Genomic DNA, 19,678 nt, shown 5'->3' with positions numbered 1-19,678 from the left:
AGCACGCCTCTATTGTCAAGGCGTTAGAGTGCTTGTTCAGATATTGTGAGCACCTTGGCCGCTCCGATATATCTGATGGCGACTGTACAACAGATTCCATCGGACGGTCAACATAATAAAGTAACAAAACGCACACGCGAGTTCTCGCACCGAATAAAGGAGCCTCAAAGTCTGGCTGGGTTTTAAACAGTTCCATCGGCTAGCTAAAATTGCAACAAACGACCGTAAATACAACTCTACCATCCATGGTAGAGCATGCATGCCTGGTAGAGCTCCAGCTCACCTACCATTGCCCCTTCTGTTAACTGTACAGTCGCCATCAGATATATCGGAGCGGCCAAGGTGCTCACAATATCTGAACACGCACTCTGACGCCTTGACAATAGAGGCGTGTTCAGATATTTGTGAGCGCCTTGGCCGCTCCGATATATCAGATGGCGACTGTACATCGATGGACCTTATGCCTTTTGTAATAAGGTCCACCGATGTACAGTTAGGTGTTACTCTTTGTACAAGTCCTACAACTAATATAAATAAATACAAGAGAGATATGATGTGATACCTGTCGCAGGTTTCCTGGCCGGCTTGGGCTGCGCGGCTTGTGCCGGCTTGGCGGGCTGATCGCCGCGAGCCGATGCCACGGGTGCTTTGCCCTTCGCCTCCTTCTTGGGGCCCGCCACTTTCACTTTGATCTCCGCCTGTTTACAGACACATTATAAAAACGTGATGCATCTTCATCTTATAACACTTCGAATTTACTACGAAAATAATACCCATAAATTGTCGAAAAAGAAAATGAAAAATCTGCCAAAGGATAACATATGCCATCTTTAACATCAAAAACTGGCGTATAGAAACCCAAGGATTGACCATATCTAAAAACGGGCCTTACGGGTAATAATAATAGGCCCAGTACACCAGAGTGCCACCGCTACAACGCGATTGGCTGATGAGTTCGCATCACGCGCACGATTGGCTTGAGTGACACTGCTGAAATACCACCATTCTCAGTGCCCATAAGACCTGTCCCAGATATATGTGACTTCCCACGTAAAGGTACCTTATGGCGGTTGGCGCTTACGCTATTATTAACGCCGCTCCAATATTATTGCGGCACTATGCGACGTAGGCGCCAGCCGCCATAAGGTACCTGTTGCCGTGGAACGTCACATATGTCAATGCAAAGAGCACAAATACCTTATCAGCATACTCCTTAATCTTCTGCTCCTTCAAGGGTTCCAACTTGCCGATGTGCGGCGCGATGTTCTTCTCGCCGACCAGCTTCGTGGCCGTGCCCAGCGCCTCGGCCGCCGCCTCGCGCACGGCCGGGTCTGAAAACAAATCAATGTATTTTAATACTAAGGGTCCATCAATTATTTCTTGTTGTTATTCTGTCCCATCAGCCAGGAGACAATAGTAGCAGAGTTTCTCAGAAGAGCTGCTGTACCATGTTCTACAAACGTGCTTAGTAGATGTACAGTCACCACACGGGAATGTTGAGCCACTTACCACTGTTCGCAACTTGGTCGAATAATCCAAGTCGGGGTCCGAACTCTTACCAGTCTCGTATCACGACTTCGGCCGAACTCTGCTGACCAATGGGGCGGTCGTTGCTACAGTTACGTAAAACCAAATACGGTTAGCCAATGACCGCCCGTGTTTTCTTCGGAAGGTGGCGTTACTATGGTTACGTAATAACAAAAATATTTAACCAATGATTGATAGCGATTTTTCCGGAAGCTGACGTTACTATGGTTACATTACAACATCCGCTTTAGTCCTAGAAACGTCTATTTGACTGCTAAGCTGCTATGTAGAAATTTTCGTTCACTTTCCTTTTAACGGCAGCCATTTCCATATAATTCATAAACTGAAACTCATGTAGATAACAGCTGTCAAAAGGAAAGTGAATGAAAAATATAATTATAAATAAGCAGAAGTTCATTATTTTACGAATATTTTATTGTGTTCTTTTTATTGGAATTTAAAACATTTCTTTGTAATGTTGTCTAATACCCTCATTACTGTCTCGTAAAGATCTATGTCAAAATATTTATTATTATTTAAAAAATATTTACGTTTAACTCTACTATTTAAAATGTAAAAAACATAACAAATAGACCAAAATCTGTTTATTCGTATTAAAGCAAAGAGATATCTAAAAACTAATAACTTGTATATGACCCATCGTTATCAATGACAGCTTGGAGACGCGAAGGCATGGACTCCACAAATCGAGTGCAATAATCAGTTCCTCGCAAGTCTTCCCAAACTTCTTGGCAATGATTTTCCACAGCTTGTCTTGATCGTTCATTTCGATTTTCCCATCTTTGGACCATTAAACCCCATAGATTCTCTATGGGGTTTAGATCCGCAGACTTAGCAGGCCACGGTATGACCGTTATTTCCTGTCGACGTTGATGGAGCCAGTCTTTTACAATCCTGGCCCTGTGTATCGTGCAGTTGTCGTGCACAAAATGAAAATGTGGCAATTCTTCCCGTGGATAAAATGCCCTTACGGTGGGAAGCATGCTTTCCTGTAACACGCTGAGATAACATTGAGCGTTGGTCCTGGGAGGTAAAGGAACCAGCTCACCTACACCGTCCGAACTCATCCACCCCCACAAATTTGCACTGATGCGACCCGACTCCCTGTTTGGTATAACATGGTCTTCCGCATATCGCGTATTGTCATAACGCCAGAGATGTAAACGACCGTGGTCACTTGAATTAAACGACTTCTCATCGGAAAATATTGTCGAACCCCAATCAAAATTTCGGTACTGTTGAGCAAAATTGACTCGAGCGATTTTGTGATCTTCTGTCAAAGCAATTTTGTATGCGGGACGTCTATGGTGAAGATCCATAGAATGCAAATGCTTTCGGATGGTATTGGGGTGGCAATTGAAGCGGTCTGCGAAATAGTTGGTAGATATAAACCCATTTTCCATGTAGCTCTCTCGCATTTCATTGCGTTGTTCCATTGATAGTATCGAGACACCATGATTGCCTTGACGGTGATCATTTATATCTCCTTCTGCGGCATACCTATTTACCCACAAACTGACAGTATTTCGCTAGAAAGGAATGAATAGGTTAGATATTTTCTTAATAAAATCAATGTGTTTGGAAATTATTATTTTGTAGAACCTTATACCTGCACATTTAACGCGTTTGCTATTGCACGCATGCTTAACCCTTGCTGGTGCAAAAATATAATTTCATGTCTAGTTTCGTCGTTTATTGCCGGTGGCATATTTGATTTTTTTACTAGATTTAGATAGCTACTTTTCCGCAATTAATGTTACAGCGAAAAAAAAATTGACAATACTCATTGTCAGATATTTTTTCAAAGTTAGAATTTGAGTCAGAAACTATCAAGTCTCTATTAAACATTTCTATAGCTACTGACAGATTATAGGATTATATGTAGACTATCAAAGGTTATCTACCATATTTCCACAAAGGTTACATAAGTATTCAATTAACGTCAACTAGGAGCTGTGACACATTTAATGATAGTAAAGACAGCAATAGCATTTGTCTCTCTCAATGAAAAAATAATTTGAAATTGCCTGATAACAGTGATAACATGGATATTTATATAAATATCTCGACTTGAAAAAAGATCTCGCCTATTAATGTCAGTTAAATCATGGCATCCAATTTGAAAAAAATACTAGTAGATTACTAAACGGTTTTAGACGAATTCATGAAGAACTCTCGTTATCCAGTTTCCGCTAGGAACAACGACATCTAGCGTCTGATTCAAACGAGTAACTTCAAAATTTAATGGCCGTTGGCTAATCCTTTTCGTAGACGAAGTAATTTTTATTACGTCAACTAGTTTTGACATAGTGAAATTTTGACGCAACAAAGCAACCAAGATATCATCGGGTAACATCGGTCATATCGCGATCGTGCCTACTAACGAAAAATACCGAACCCATTATATTACACGACTAAATTGCGTCCATTGCCAAGTGGCTCAACATTCCCATGTGGTGACTGTACCATTATGAAAAGGCCTTGTAACTACGAAAAAAATCAAGTTTGGTTCATTTAAATACGGAATAACTAGTATTTTAAGAGTGACCCAGGAGACCGTAACCATGGCAACTAGTGACAAGAAAAAGTTGATTCGCCCTTAACTTATTGGCTCAATATTTGCAATTTTTAGGGTTCCGTACCCAAAAGGTAAAAACGGGACCCTATTACTAAGACTCCGCTGTCTGTCTGCCTGTCCGTCTGTCTGTCACCAGGCTGTATCCCATGAACCGTGATAGCTAGGCAGTTGAAATTTTCACAAATCATGTATTTTCTGTTGCCACTATAACAACAAATACTAAAAACAATAAAATAACTATTGCCGTTTTTTGCATAATGGTACATAGGCTTTGATTTTTTTTTTATAAGCAGCGCGTGCTAAGAACCCTACGCGCTCGCTCGACGGGTTTTATGCTGTCGAACGCGAGGTTGTTGAACCCGTGCTTTTAAACTGTCAAATATGCAACAGTGACTCGTTAATAGGTACACATACCGACACTCTCCATGAGTATAAACAGTCCCCCGACATATGCATGAAAAGTTTCTTGTTAAAAGCAGCGCGTGCTAAGAATCCTACGCTCTCGCTCGACGGGTTTAGGCTGTCGAACGCAAGGTTTTTGTTGAACCCGTGCTTTTTAACTGTCAAATATGCAAGTGACGCCTTAATAGTTACACATACCGGCACTCTCCATGAGTTTAAGCAGTCCCCCGACGTAGGCCTTGACGAGTTTCTTGTTGAAGGCGGCGGGCTGTGTCACAGTGAGGGCGCGTGCAAGGAACACTGCGCTTTCGGCCTTGATCGACGGGTTTTTACTGTCACGCGCGAGGTTTTTGTGTCAAACCCCATGTTTTAACCGTCAAATACGAGTGAATAGTACATACCGGCACTCTCCATGAGTTTAAGCAGTCCCCCGACGTAGGCTTTTACGAGTTTCTTGTTGAAGGCGGCGGGCTGTGTCACGGTAAGCGCGCGTGCAAGAAACACTGCGCTTTCGGCCTTAATCGACGGGTTTTTATTGTCAAACGCGGCTAGCATGTCCTCCATTATGGCCTCGAGATTTGTCTGCAATGAGATAGTGGTTTTTAACCTTAGTTGTGAAGACACTACGCCCCTTCTAAGAAAACGATTTATAAAACTAGCTAAAACTTTTAAATAAGTAAATAAAAATGGTAGTCACTCACTTGGTTATTGGTTAAAATAAAGATACATACCTTATTTTTCTAAAGGAGTCTGTAGTCGTTAGACTCATCATGTGAGTAACAAACTTAGAGAAAACAAAATACTCGGAGTTGATATATGTATAGTACCAACCGCAGGATAAAAAAGCGTCTATAGCCTATCTCTGTGCAGTCCCAAAATTTGTAAACTTCTCTAGAATGGCCTGTACACACGCGGCAGCGTATGGTTATCATTTATCGCGGATTCGTGATGCTACGGCCTCCAAGCATCAAGATACTTGTGTTAAAGACTTGATATAGTAAACCATACTTACAGCAGGATAAATAGCGTCTATAGCCTCTCTCAGCGCCGTGACAACATTCGTTTTCTTCTCCTTAAACTTCTCTAGTATGGCCTGCACGCACGCTGTAGCGTATGGCTGGAACTTGTTCCGGAGCCCTGATGCTACGGCGGCGAGCAGGCGGCCTCCGAGAGCGACTAGCATTACGTTGCTGTCTTTTGATATCACCTGGAATGGAATACAATGTTAATGTAGTAGGTATTAAAGTTTATTTATCGCTGGTATCAAAAAGGTGACGACCGCCAGTGGGAGGACGCAGTAAGAGAAGGCTACCAACAAGGTTAAGATATTAGGGAACCAGCGTATAAGGCAGCGTACGACTGTTCGTGGTGGAGATCCTGAGATTTATATCCAGAAGTAGTCTGCCGGTAGATATGATGACGATATATGTATATTGAATCTCTAAAAGCTCTGCTGACTAAGCCACTCGTCAGATCAATGACTAATTCACTCATTCGTTCAAAACTTACAACAAGCAAGGCTAGCTTAGTAAATCAAAGCTTATCCAAATGTCTAAAACCACACTTAATCTGTCACTTAGTTTGTTATAGAAGTCTTTAAACAGTTTGTAGAGGATCAAGGGATGACAAGGGTTCATAATAATATGAAAGTAAAGAACATACCTTCTTTAAAGCCCTGACTAGATCAGCATAATCTCCCGGCTCCAATCTCGGCGCGGTCTTCAGAATATTATCCAAAGCGTCTAGCGCCTCCTTTCTCTCCTGCCACTTGGTGGCTTCCAGTTTGTCGTAGAAGTCTTTAGGTAGTTTGGAGAGGATTTCGACGGGGTCAAGGAGGTCGTAGGGGTCCATGTCGGCGGTGTCCCCGGCCGCTGCATCCACGTCGTCGTCTTCTACCGCACCTGTGATAAGTTTAGGTTATTTTTAGATTATTACAGCGATAATAAAGGCCAGATTATGGCTAAATTACTTTTAATAATTGGTTGTCTGCCGCTCCCGTATTGGCTTACACAGACACGAAAAACGTTGTCGTTCTACCTGACCACAGACTACAGAGATGCCGCATTACGAAGCGTTTACAATGAGCATGAGGTCACCACACACATGTACAATTTTACTTGTAAAATGCTACGAATCCAACAGCATAATAGAGTTGTATTCTATGCTATTTTATACTATAATAACCCAAGAACACCCCTACAGCTTAATAATTATAAATATATTTAAAATACCCGAGTAGTGGCCCTAATTGTGGGCAGCTGAAATAAGCTGTCGCTCTGTCATACAAAATTTGTACGGAAGAGCATGTGTGGTGACCTCGATTGACTTATGTGCTCCGTCTAGTAGTTGAGGTGGTCTGTGTACCTGACACTTGTATGGACTCATATTATGTCCCATTATAACTTAATTTAAGATTTAAGAACATTATTTCACAAATTTTCTGAATTTTTGTGACTGTATTCCAGATCAGAACTGAACTTCATGGTTTAATTTTTATTCTGTAGTATTCTGTAGTTAAATATGTCATCTTACCATCTCCGGTGTCCGCGGCAGGCGTGTCCCTCACTCTGTGTTGCTGCGACCTCAAATATCTGGTGGGCTGAGCGCCTCCCGTCGTAAAGGAGTCCCTTAATTCCTGTTGCACTACGGCTTGTAGAGTGGCGATGTGTGGTTCTATGGCACCGCCGATCCATCTGGAATAAGATGTAGATTAAAGTTTACATTCTAACCAGGACTATAGTTCTTTTTTTTAGCATTAGAAATAAGGTAAACAATCTTGATGTGTCTTTTAATTGAAAAACACATTTTAAAAATAAGTTACGGCAAATATGTAACAATTATGAATCTAATACGATCATTTACATTTTTCTGATTTCATAAGTAATAGTTTTTGATTTTTAAAAAGCGTTTTTCAATTAAAATATATGTCAAGATCGCTTACCTTCTTGCAAGTTCTTTCATGCTAAAAAAAACGAACTATACCTTATTGCCTGAATTAGGATGTAGGAACCTTCTCCAAATGGGTCTGTATAAAATGCGAGAGAAAGTATAACCAGGATAAAACTGTACATCTCAACAACTAGCGCTTTCATTTCATCCCTCACTACTTCAGCCAGCAGTACTGGGATCTTCTTCACCATCGGCTTGATGGTGATGACTTTGTTTCCGAACTGTTTGAGAGCCGTGTTCATTAATGCGACGAATGCAAAAGTACAAACCTGTGCATCTCAACGACTAGCGCTTTCATCTCATCTCTCACTCCCTTATCCCTATCAGCTAGCAGCACTGGAATCTTCTTCACCATCGGCTTGATGGTGATGACTTTGTTTCCGAACTGTTTGAGAGCCGTGTTCATGGTGGTGATGCAGGCTGCGACCACTTTGGGGTTCTTCTGTTCCATGCCCTTCATCAGCTCTTCTTGGACGATCTCGTGTTTCTCTATTTCGACGTACATTAGGGTGATCTATGGATTAAAAAAAAATACTTCCACTTTGTGAATCAACAATTACGTACTTAATAAAGCATAAAACTGAAAGACTGAACATGGACTGGACATGTTGGCTTTCCGCCGTCAAACTGAAAAAGGATTTCTGATTTTTAATAACAATTTCACAAAATTTCTGAACACAAGGTTCTTGTAAGTTCTAACGTTCGTAGGCTTGATAATCATCATCATAACCATAGCCGAAGAATTCTCTGATGCTTCACCAAAATTCTTCACAACGAACGCTCTTTCCTTGTCCAACTGTTCCCTTAATGATAACTGCAAAATCCACTGCAGGTTTACACTTTTGCAAACATGACAAAAGCGCAGCGATACTTACATAGAAAACCCAACGAGCGTTCTGAAGGCAATAGCAATAATGAATCAAGGAAATAATTCACTTCGATCGAGTAAACGTCGGTAGCAAAAAGCCGTGACTTAGTATAACACCTGTCCAATTTCTTTGTCCAATATCATTGCGTCTCACTCTTCATTAAACAAAATGTGAGACGCAATATACATTGGACAAAGAAATTGGACAGATGGAATACCTCCCTAACCGGTATCCCGCCTGTTGTATGTTAATTATTCCGATTTTGAAATTGTTTTATTATAAAACGTCAAAATCCAAATACCTGTAAAGCCAAGTCCTTGGTCTTCGTCTTCGGCGCCGCGATGCACTTGGCCACGATACCGGACATCACCTCGCCAGTTGTCTTGCCGGCGTGTCCGCAATTTTCCACAAACACCAACGCTGCCTCCATGCCTGCACAAAAATATTAAACTGTGGTATGAACTGGGGATCCGGCAGACCTCGTTGGCGATGGCCTTGGCAGGCGGGTTGGCGATCGCAGTCGAGTACACCGAATTAGAGGGACGCTGCTGCCCGTCCACCGGTGGTCTTGGACGTGGTTTAAGGACATACCCGGGTCCTGGACGTAGTTTAAGGACATACCCGCGTCCCAATACACCGGGACACAATAGGCTCGCAATAATAATGTACATGTACAAGCCGGGGTTCAAAACTACATTAGATTTCAAAGCACGACTTGCAGCTAGGCCACTAGCGCTCAAAAAGCTCAATGAAACTAGGTTACACATATCATTGTTGACTTGGTGTTATCAATGAAAACTAGGTTAAACTGTACCATTGTTGACCCCAAAATTATTGATATTGCCACGTTCAATAGCGGCGACTAAACCTTGATTTGTGACAATTCGATTGCCCCATATTAGTCCATAATTGGTACAAAAGCATGAAATGTTTCTATTCACATAAATTGTATAAGTTTTAACCTTTTAGATGCCGTGTTAAACACAAAAGCTGTCACTCGGACGCCACGTCACCGAAGTGTCAAAACTGAAATTAAACTTTATACTCGTATATATGCACGTAGCTCTATGTTACTCTGTGGTCTGTGACCGATGAATCCGTCTTTGGCATTGGACCTGCAGTGCGGATATATAGGTCATTGGCGTCCAAAAGGTAATAAGGTAAATCAGCGGGAATGGTAAATTTAATCTGCTCAACAACTTTGGTCGGTGTGTATGCCCATTCTGATGTCAGTGTTCATTCGAATTAGCCTGATTGACACTAGCCAGGCTGGCCTGATCTCCGGCGCTCGTCCAGGCTTGGAACTTCCATTGATAGATAGTATCATACCCTCCGTCAGGGATTTAACATACTTAGAACCACGTGAGAAACATAACAAGATACAACATCACGTGTGCGCGTGTGCGTGAAGCCTAACTATTAATTCACGTTGGCGGGATTAGTTTAGGTTTTGGTTCGCATGAGGGTAAATAGTGTAAATTTCACGTGTGGTAATGCTGGCTTCACGTGCACTAAATTATCTTTTTAACAATCTTCGCGCGTCTTAGGTAGGTACGTTTACATAGTAAGTCGTCATCATCATCATCATCTCAGCCATAAGACGTCCACTGCTGAACATAGGCCTCCCCCTTGGACCTCCATTCGTACCGGTTGGAAGCGACCCGCATCCAGCGTCTTCCGGCGGCCTTAACAAGGTCGTCCGTCCATCTTGTGGGTGGACATCCTACGCTGCACTTGCTAGTCCGTGGTCACCACTCGAGCACTTTTCGACCCCATAGTAAGTACCTAACTGCATTTATGTAGTTGGTGACTGGACGGGATCGCACTAAACTTTTCAGTTTTCTCTCTTCATCGCATTCAGGCCCATACAACTGTTAAATCCTTCTAATTCATATTATGTGTTCCGTACTCCACATCGAAGATCTTCATTGAGAGAGTAACGCGATCGTTGACCGATCGATGCCGCTAGCGTCTATGCAGTCGCTCCGCTCCACGCCGTGACGTAGTTTCGCTTCCCGTCCCTGCCAACCATTGCTCGCTTCCCGCTAATCGCCGCCGCCATGTCATTGTTTCGTCGACCGTCTTGACCGATGGTCCGCAAATATTTTTTGCGTATATTTTTGCAGCATGGTGCTTTAACATTTCCGATCCAAAGCTCGGTCGATTAAATAGTGAGATATGGCAGAGATCGCCACTATTAGTCTTTTGGCGGTCTCGCGATCGAAGTCATCGAACGGTGCTTTTCGATTCTACCCACTTTTTTTCTTGCTAAATTAATTTTCACATTCCATGCTGCTAAAATCGTTACCGTTAACTCGCATTTTCGAGATCGAAGTAGGAAGTGCGTCAGTGGTTTTTGTTAACAAGTGGTAACAAGTCGCTCCGCATCGGAGAGGGAACGTGCGGTCATCGTGCCTGCGGCGGCGGCGGCGGCGCCCGGGCGGCGCGGCGGAGGACGGCCTGCGCGCGCTGCTGCCGGGTGCCGCGCTTCGCTGATAAGGAGGTTTGGATTGTCTCGAACCATCCGGTGAGCCAGTTTGAGATATTCTAATTTTATTGGCGTTCAGAAGTTACTTCGTCACTAAAGGAGGGTTCTCAGGCAGTAGCCTGGGAGTACCTCGTGTTGAGAGTTGCGGCGCGACCGGGGCGCCCCGTCCCCCGGCGCGGGGGCGCGGGCCCGGCGCCCGCCCCCGCCCGCGCGCGCCGCGTCTTCTGCTGTCGTCCAAGGTGACTCCGAGACACCGCGACGCTGCGGGCCACGGTGGACGCCTCCAGTCCGCAGGACTCGGAGAGACGTCACACGCCCGCTCCTGTTGCTGCAGTCGCGGTGCGGACGCCTCCAGTCCGCGGGACTCCGAGAGACGTCACACGCCCGCTCCTGTTGCTGCAGTCGCGGTGCGGACGCCTCCAGTCCGCGGGACTCCGAGAGACGTCACACGCCCGCTCCTGTTGCTGCAGTCGCGGTGCGGACGCCTCCAGTCAGCGGGACTCCGAGAGACGTCACACGCCCGCTCCTGTTGCTGCAGTCGCGGTGCGGACGCCTCCAGTCCGCGGGACTCCGAGAGGCGTCACACGCCCGCTCCTGTTGCTGCAGTCGCGGTGCGGACGCCTCCAGTCCGCGGGACTCCGAGAGACGTCACACGCCCGCTCCTGTTGCTGCAGTCGCGGTGCGGACGCCTCCAGTCCGCGGGACTCCGAGAGACGTTACACGCCCGCCCCTATTGCTGCAGTTGCGGTGCGGACGCTTCCAGTCCAGCGGGACTCCGAGAGATCCGCGTGGCTCTGCGAGACGTCACACGCCCGCTCCTGCAGCTGCGGGCGCATCGCGGGTGGATCGCGCCAAGGTGAAGGCGGACCGCTTCTGCGTCCCGACTGCTCGAGCGGAAGGAAGGTAAGTTACGTGTAAGCAGTGGAAATGCTACGAGTACAGCGACGATCGCCGCGTTGGTTGCCGGCCGTCATGACGTCGCTGGTGACCTACGCGCCGGTGGTGGCCACCACGATGGCACCGCCGAGGGCAACAGCGTCGCCGTGATGATGCGTGCAGCTACGAGCCTAGCCATCGGCGCCTCCCGTGCCGGTAACGTCCGTCACGCGCACCGGCGCCTGTCGAGCTGGCCGCCACGACGGCGCCTCTCGCACCTGAGCCTGGCGACGGTGGCCGCCATGATGGCGCCGCCCGGTCGATGACGCCGCCTGCCCCCCGAGCTGGCCGCCACGATGGCGCCTCTCGCATTACGCATCGACGCGGCGGCGGCGGCTGCCACAATGGCGCTGCCCGCCACGATGATGCCGCCCGCCACGATGCCACCACCACCTGCGCACTGGCGCCTCTTGAGCTGGCCGCCACGATGGCGCCTCTCGCCTCACACCAGTGCCTCCCAGACCAGCCAGCCAGACGGCGACCGCCTCATGCACCGGTGCCTCCCGAGCTGGCCGCCACGATGGCGCCTCTCGCCTCACGCACCGGCGCCTCCCGAGCCGGTGGTGGCGGCCGCCACGATGGAGCCGCCCGCCTCACGCGACAACGCCTCTAGAGCGGGCCGCCACTATGGGTCCTCGCCTCACGCACCAGCGCTTCCCGAACCAGTGGCGGCCGCCATGAGCCGCTCGGCCTCAGGCACCGGTGCTGTCCACCGATGCTGCAACTACGACGATGTCGTCCCTTGCTCGCTGGGCGCCACAGTATCAGTTTTGTCCTGTCCACATGGTTCCATTGAGGTACGCAGGCGCCTATAGCTATGGTGAAGGTATAGGTATGGTATGGTACAGCACGAACAGACCGCTAAGCTCTTGGTTTCGGTTAAAGAATCCTCCGGCGACGGCAGACAAGGTCGTAAAGAGCCCCGTCCTAGCGCAGCTCGACTGCCCGGAGTTGAAAGCGGTAAGATATGTCGATACTCAGAGGAAAATACGTCGTGTTCCCGGGCTTCATAAAGGTGCTGATCGACTTCGCTGTGTCGCTTCGAAGTTCCTACGACTTCTCGAGGCCATGGAGTGGTCCAACCGGAGAACAGCTAGCGACAAGGCCCTGTGCGACCGCTCGAAACCGAGGTGAAAGGCATCGAAAAGGTCTGCAGACTTCACATAATTATCTCTGCTTGCTCGCGCTCTCCAGCTTAAGTTCCGTCTTACAAAGACGAACTCGTGCGAAAAGCCATAATAAACAAAATGGGACAAATAAACCCGCTGCGCCTGAACAAGCTTGAGTTTCCGGTGCTAAGAGAAAGGGGCCAGGAGGACTCCAGCAGTTTCCATCTGTCTGTATTCGACTTTATCGAAACAGTTTTGTTACGCAAAGCGCCAAAATCGATTTTAGACTTGATTTCTTCAGTTCGATTTCCTTAAAAGCATGCTACTAACTCGATGCCCTATACTAACTCGATATAGGGTGTCTCTTCGGATAAAGCGAATTAGACCATCACGCTCCTAGACATCACGTGGGACACGCGGCACAACACCCCGATTGAAAGTTTTCTTTTTCGCGACATACAGGCCTGCCTTGCTGCAGAGTTTCTCGCAGAAATGAGACTCAATGCCTTCTGTTCAGTCTCAAATTCGCAAACTTTAGTTCATGGAGGAAGGTGAAGCCTTCGCAGTCCCCAGCAACACGGAGCTGCCGAAAGCCTCGCACCACTTTCTTCCTCATCTTATGCAAGCAGTCCGTTACAATCTCCAATATTGGTAGACAATGTACGAGGTAAGGCCCTTTCAGCGAAGAGTAACCGTTAACGGGCCGCATCTGCAGCGCTGACGACAGAAGTGTAAACATACAACCGCACCGGTACAGTATACATAAAACGACGGCGACACTACATCCCTTCCGTTACTACGGCTGTCGCAAAAACTGCTGATGCCAGCAGATCGTCTACAGGTCGCGCTGGTTGCTTGCTACTTGCCAGGTCGGTACAACCCCCGAGGGCGACGGTTTATCAAGAAGTCACTGCGCGCCCGAGTGGCAGCTGCGCCCAGCAGCCGCCGAGACTGTCTTCACCTGACAGGCGCCTTGTTGGCCGGCCTCCGCTTTCGAGAGCCCTCGCACTGTGCCACGGTATTTCTTAACAGACTCATTGAACTGCTACCACGACGTTTGACAGCTGCCTGTGAGACTTGGCATGGATGTCTCCACCTCCCAGCCTAGTCTGTGTACTGCGACGGCGTGATAAGGAGTCTTAAAGCAGCTGTGGTAAGCTTGCAATTTACTGGCGGTCCTAGTGAACACAACGTGAGACCGCCCTCCCTTACGAGTCAACGACCCTAAGAATGAGGCGTAGCTCCTGTCAGATAGGACGCTCCAACACCGAGCTGGCGGGATCAGGAGTGACGTCCGCTACTGGCGTGACTGGCGCATGCATATAACATTCCAAGGTCTAACGCTACGTAGCGAACGAAACGCAACTGTCACTGTCTCACTAATATGGAAGAACCGGATATTCCCGATTCCGGTACTGTGTTTGTATAGAAAACAGTAACGGGAGCCCCTAGATCGTCCCCTTGTCTAGGCTGCATGTACGGCCACAATGTAGAAACGGTCTTTATTGGTGCATCAAAAATAAGATCAACTGCCAGGTACCTCTATCCAGTGAAGTAGCGAGCTATCTCAGACGTCTATTTCTATTATCCATGTTAGCTTTCAGAACGATACTCGTTCATAAGCCTCTCACAAGTGCTGTGTATGAACCACTATCGGACACTATGCCTTCTTCCAACGCCATTAATAGCGAGACCAGCGCCTCCCAAAGCACCAGCTTGGGACGCGAGACATCTACTTGCCCTAATTTAAATAGCCCTACAACGTTAGGTACGTTAGAAGAAGTACGATAGAATAGCTGCCGCACTTTTGCTGTTAGCATCAGGCCGCAGGGTCAATGACCTTACTCTACTACACTGTAGCCCGGGCAATTACATAGATAACTTTAACGCTATTATTTTGTGTCCGAATTTCGGCTCTAAACCAGATAACGTGTCTTACCGACTGGACTCTTAGAAGCTCCGGAATAAAGTATAGACCCAGTATAAGTAGGTAGTCTGGGTACGTCACCTTGCGAGAATTACACAAAATATTAGGGGACACTTCGCTTATTTCTTTCAGCCACAGTCTCATCCAAGCCGGCCTCGCCTACGATTGCTTTTGATCCACGATGTACTTAATAACTAAATTTGCTGGAAAGCTATTCACTTAGCGACAGTGGCGGATTTGCAGTCTTTGCCGCCCTAGGCCCCAAGCCTTGTAGCCGCCCCTTTCTCAGCATCAGCACCCATCATATTGACTACATTTAGATCAGGCAACGAAAAGATATATTATAGAGGTAAATGCTCGGGACACATTTTTTACTTAGTAACTTTTTTGGACTCGTTAGGAGGTGAACATATCAAAAGTAGGGGGGTTTGGTTTGAAGGTCACATTTTTCGGTTTTTCGGTTATTATATCTCAGAAATGGGTCATTGTCCTTGTGACATGATCAAAGGAACATAGGTTTTACGAAAAAAAAACCGACGAAGTGCGAGTCGGACTCGCGTTTCTAGGGTTCCGTACATAATTCCGACTCACGCTTGACTGCACATTTCTAATAGGTTTTCCTGTCATCTATAGGTAAAGAACTATTTTGTGTATTTTTTTCGAAATTTTTGACCCAGTAGTTTCGGAGATAAAGGGGGGGGGGGGGAATGTTAATTGGCTATTTTCTTAAATAACTTCGAACCTATGTATTTTAAAATGATAAAAAAAACATGTCCCTCTTTGGGTCACTAATTTACATGTGTACCAAATTTCAACTTAATTGGTCCAGTAGTTTCCAAGAAAATAGGCTGTGACAGACGGACAGATAGACAGACGCACGAGTGATCCTATAAGGGTTTCGTTTTTTCCTTTTGAGGTACGCAACCCTAAAAATAAGCAAATACTTTTTACCAATAACATTGATTTTTATGTACCTACAAAAACATTCAAAAAATCTAAAAAAGTTTTTTTTTTGCCTATTTTCTTGAATAACTGCTAATTTGCTAAACTATTTTTCCTAGAATTCTCTTCTTCCTTGCGTTAACCCGGCATTATTTTATCCAAAAATTATTTAAAAAAATTGAGATTCTTAAAATGAGCTCTTTGATTTGATATGTAACACGATATAGTTTGAAAAACTTTATTTTAAATTTTCTCATTTACCCCCAAAAATGGCCTCCATATTTAAAATTCATTTATTTACGTTACACGTCCATCTTTGAGTCACAAACTTACATATGTGTGCCAAATTTCATCTTAATTGGTCCAGCAGTTTCGGAGAAAATAGGCTGTGACAGACGGACAGCCAGAGCCAGACGCACGAGTATAAGGGTTCCGTTTTTTTCCTTTTGAGGTACGGAACCCTATAAACGGGGAACAAGGCGCGAGTGCGTCAAGAATATGCGAAATCGACGCCACACTCGCGTTCGCGGCTTCGCGCCGTGTGTCCGGATATCGTAAAAATTGTAGCCTGTAGCAAATTTAACCAACTGTCACTTTGTATATAATGATCATGTCGTTAGAACGCATAGTTTCCGAGATATAAGCGAAAAACTGAAAAATGTGACCTTCAAAACTCTTTCTTCCCCCGGCTCAAGGCCTACGGCCGGGGACTTTTGATATGTTCACCTCTTAGATAGTCCAAATAAAGTTAGGTACAAAGTCAAAAATTGTGTTTCAAGCATTCCCCAATCCCCTCTATAGGTACCTTTTTTTGAGAATTCGTTGCCTGGCCTAATTTTTTGTCACAATTTGCCGCCCCTAATATCTTGCCGCCCTAGGCCCGGGCCTACTGTGCCTTATGGGAAATCCGCCACTGCTTAGCGATATTTTCGCTTTTGTTAATTGGGAACATGACTCGCCGAGATTCTGCGGATCGGATGCGATTTCGAATGAGAATTCTCTTAAACCAGTTTAACGTCAGATTCGAACCTGAGATTACAATTTCAATTCTCAATTTCCTGTACAATTCACATTATAACGAGTCACTGTGATTTCATGGGTTGCAATATGGTGTATACATATTTATTCTTTCTCTGAGTTCTATGACAGTAGGTGTAGCCCTATCGCTTGCGCGCCCGCTAACTCGCCACCAGGAGATAATAAACAGGTCTCAATGAAGATCTTCGATGTGGAGTACGGAACACATAATATACAAATTTTACCTTCCAATAAAATTGGTATTATGTTTCCTTCCACATCGAAGATCTGAGTAATGCCTTCCTGGCAGGCTACTAGGCTACTTTTATGCCGACGGTACTTCTCCTCAACAATGACATGGCGGCGGCGGCGATTAGCGGGAAGCGAGCAATGGTTGGCAGGGACGGGAAGCGAAACTACGTCACGGCGTGGAGCGGAGCGACTGCATAGACGCTAGCGGCATCGATCGGTCAACGATCGCGTTACTCTCTCAATGAAGATCTTCGATGTGGAAGGAAACATAATACTAATTTTATTGGAAGGTAAAATTTGTATATTATATAGACAAAAAATCTTAGTCCATTGACTGAAAAAAAAAACCGGTCAAGTGCGAATTGTACTCGCGTACCGAGGATTCCATACATTACCCAATTATTAACAGTTTATTTTTTATGTGGGACGGTCGGGTCGGATCAAAACCTAAGTAATTAAGTCCGACTCACGCTTGACTGCCATTTCTAATAGGTTTTCCTGTCATCTATGGGTAAAGAACTATTTTGTGTATTTTTTTTAATGTTTGACCCAGTAGTTTCGGAGATAAAGGGGGGAATGTTCGGACAGACAGACAGGCGCACGCGTGATCCTATATGGGGTGCGTTTTTTCCTTTTGAGGTACGAAACCCTAAAAAAACATAACGTACTTCATTGAACATTTAATATAATCAAATTATCCTTTATTCGCTAAATCTATAGCGTAGTATAAAAAATGCCCTTTTATCTACAGAACTGAAATCTGAATAAAACGTACACTACGTTTCCATCCGTTCCAACTTTCTTTCGCACCAACGATTTCTACAATCGCGGAGGGAATAACTTTTGTTAACTAAGTCTATTACACTTCATTGCACCACTGCAATACCCCTATGAGTTGTTACAAGCTTTCTAATTCTGATAAGATAAAAACTATTAGCTATTAGTTCATGGAAAAAAGTTTTAGTATATTTTGTCAGTACACCATATTTTGTCTATAAATACTTAAATAGTTAGGGGCGCTACTTATTACGATTGTTATCTTATAACTTTCATGTTTTAGAATAAAACCTAAAAAGTAAGTACAAGCAACCGTAGTGAAGCCATTTTTACCATGTCAACAAAAACGTAAACATATTTCACATATTTGTGTAAATAGAGTAGGTAATTAATCCTCCTCAGTCGTTCACTCTTGGATAACGTGGATCTATCGTGGATAACGCAGCCCTCGCAATGTGCCTCCATTTGCCACGGTCTTCGGCGTTACGGGAACATTGGACTATGGTGGTTTGTGTCGCAGATTTTATCAGGTCTGTCCAGCGCGTAGGTGACCGACCTTGTGACCGCTTGCCTTCCACTCGTCCTTGGACAACGAGACGTTCCATGGAGTTTTGGTTTCGTGTAACGTGCCCGAAGTATTTGAGGATTCGTATTTGAACAGTCGACGATAATCTCTCCTTCACTTTGAGTTCTTCCAAGATCGAAACATTGGTCCGAAACGCAGTCCAAGGAATTCGCAGTAGTCTCCGCCAGCAGGTAATTAATAGGGCATGCAATATGCATACTCTAGCTTCTATCTCTAAAGATCAAAATACTAAAGTCCCGATATAGCAAATTCCGTAGAGACCGAGTCTATTCCTAACATATTTGCTACCAAAATAACTCAAGGAACTGCACCGATTCCGTAACGAGTTATTTTAAGCACTATGGTATTTGGACAATTTTTAAACCTGTTTCCGTAACGAGTTATTATAAGCCCTATGGTATTTGGGCAATTTTTAAACTTGTTATAATAGGACGGTTGCGGTTTCATCCTCTATCCGTGAAATACGTCACGTGTAAAAACGTGATGGTTACGATGATAAATAATAAAAGGGGACAATATAAGGCCTGAAGGACTATTCAAATACCTACTATACTCGCAGTCAAATGACAAGAAAAAGAGAGTCGTAATTGCTTTGCACCATCCCACTAACCCAGGGTTAAGCGGTTAAACTTAATAACCTAATGTCACATTGTACTGGTAACCATGGTAACTCCAGGTTTAACTGGTTATCCCCGGGTTAGTAGAATGATGCAAGTGGGCCTAAGGTTGGTATTCCACCCGAATTTCTTGGTCCATATGCATTGCGTCTAACTCTCTCACTAAACAAAATGTGAGACGCAAGTACACATTGGACAAAAAAATTGGACAGGTGGATTAGCAACCTTATAGGTGATGAACGAACGAAAATGTGGGACAAAAATCTTGTTTTATGCTAAAGTTGTGGCGTGTTGAAAAGTATGCGAGGCCACAGAAAACACTGAATTTGTTGCATTATTCAAAACATAATTACATTATTGGCGTACAATCGGGTTAACGTAGAATACATACTAATACTAGTCGCGATGAAAGGAAAATAATACTTATAACGATACGGAACAATAGCAAAATAATGTCTATCAGTTGCCTCTGCCACAGAATAAATAATAGTACTACGTACAGAAGACTCACTCTCTAACAAAACGCGTATGTCACGATCAGCACAGATATGGCCGCTAGGTGGCGACAGCGCCACGCGCCGCTTATGGCAAACCCCAAAATTGGGGCCGAACGGATGTACTTTTAGCTACCTGTAGCAAAGCGACGAAATCGCGGAGTGAGACACGCCTGCCTCTGCAGCT

General features: G+C 45.2%; 1 protein-coding gene across 1 annotated transcript in view; it reads right to left on the bottom strand.

Moving 5' to 3' along the window:
• The window catches only part of LOC134670937 (protein mini spindles), a 63,084-nt gene that overhangs the window by 38,409 nt on the left and 4,997 nt on the right, over window positions 1-19,678 (bottom strand). Inside the window, exons 3-10 of the mRNA XM_063528771.1 lie at window positions 8,648-8,778; window positions 7,747-7,991; window positions 7,061-7,221; window positions 6,191-6,429; window positions 5,541-5,735; window positions 4,930-5,110; window positions 1,198-1,331; window positions 563-698 (exon numbers count right to left, since the gene is read on the bottom strand). Coding sequence (XP_063384841.1) covers window positions 563-698; window positions 1,198-1,331; window positions 4,930-5,110; window positions 5,541-5,735; window positions 6,191-6,429; window positions 7,061-7,221; window positions 7,747-7,991; window positions 8,648-8,778 — 1,422 coding nt within the window. The remainder of the gene's footprint in view (window positions 1-562; window positions 699-1,197; window positions 1,332-4,929; window positions 5,111-5,540; window positions 5,736-6,190; window positions 6,430-7,060; window positions 7,222-7,746; window positions 7,992-8,647; window positions 8,779-19,678) is intronic.

Source organism: Cydia fagiglandana, chromosome 14 (genome assembly GCF_963556715.1).
Source record: "Cydia fagiglandana chromosome 14, ilCydFagi1.1, whole genome shotgun sequence".
Lineage (NCBI taxonomy): Eukaryota > Metazoa > Arthropoda > Insecta > Lepidoptera > Tortricidae > Cydia > Cydia fagiglandana.
This window is presented reverse-complemented; position numbering and strand designations above follow the sequence as displayed.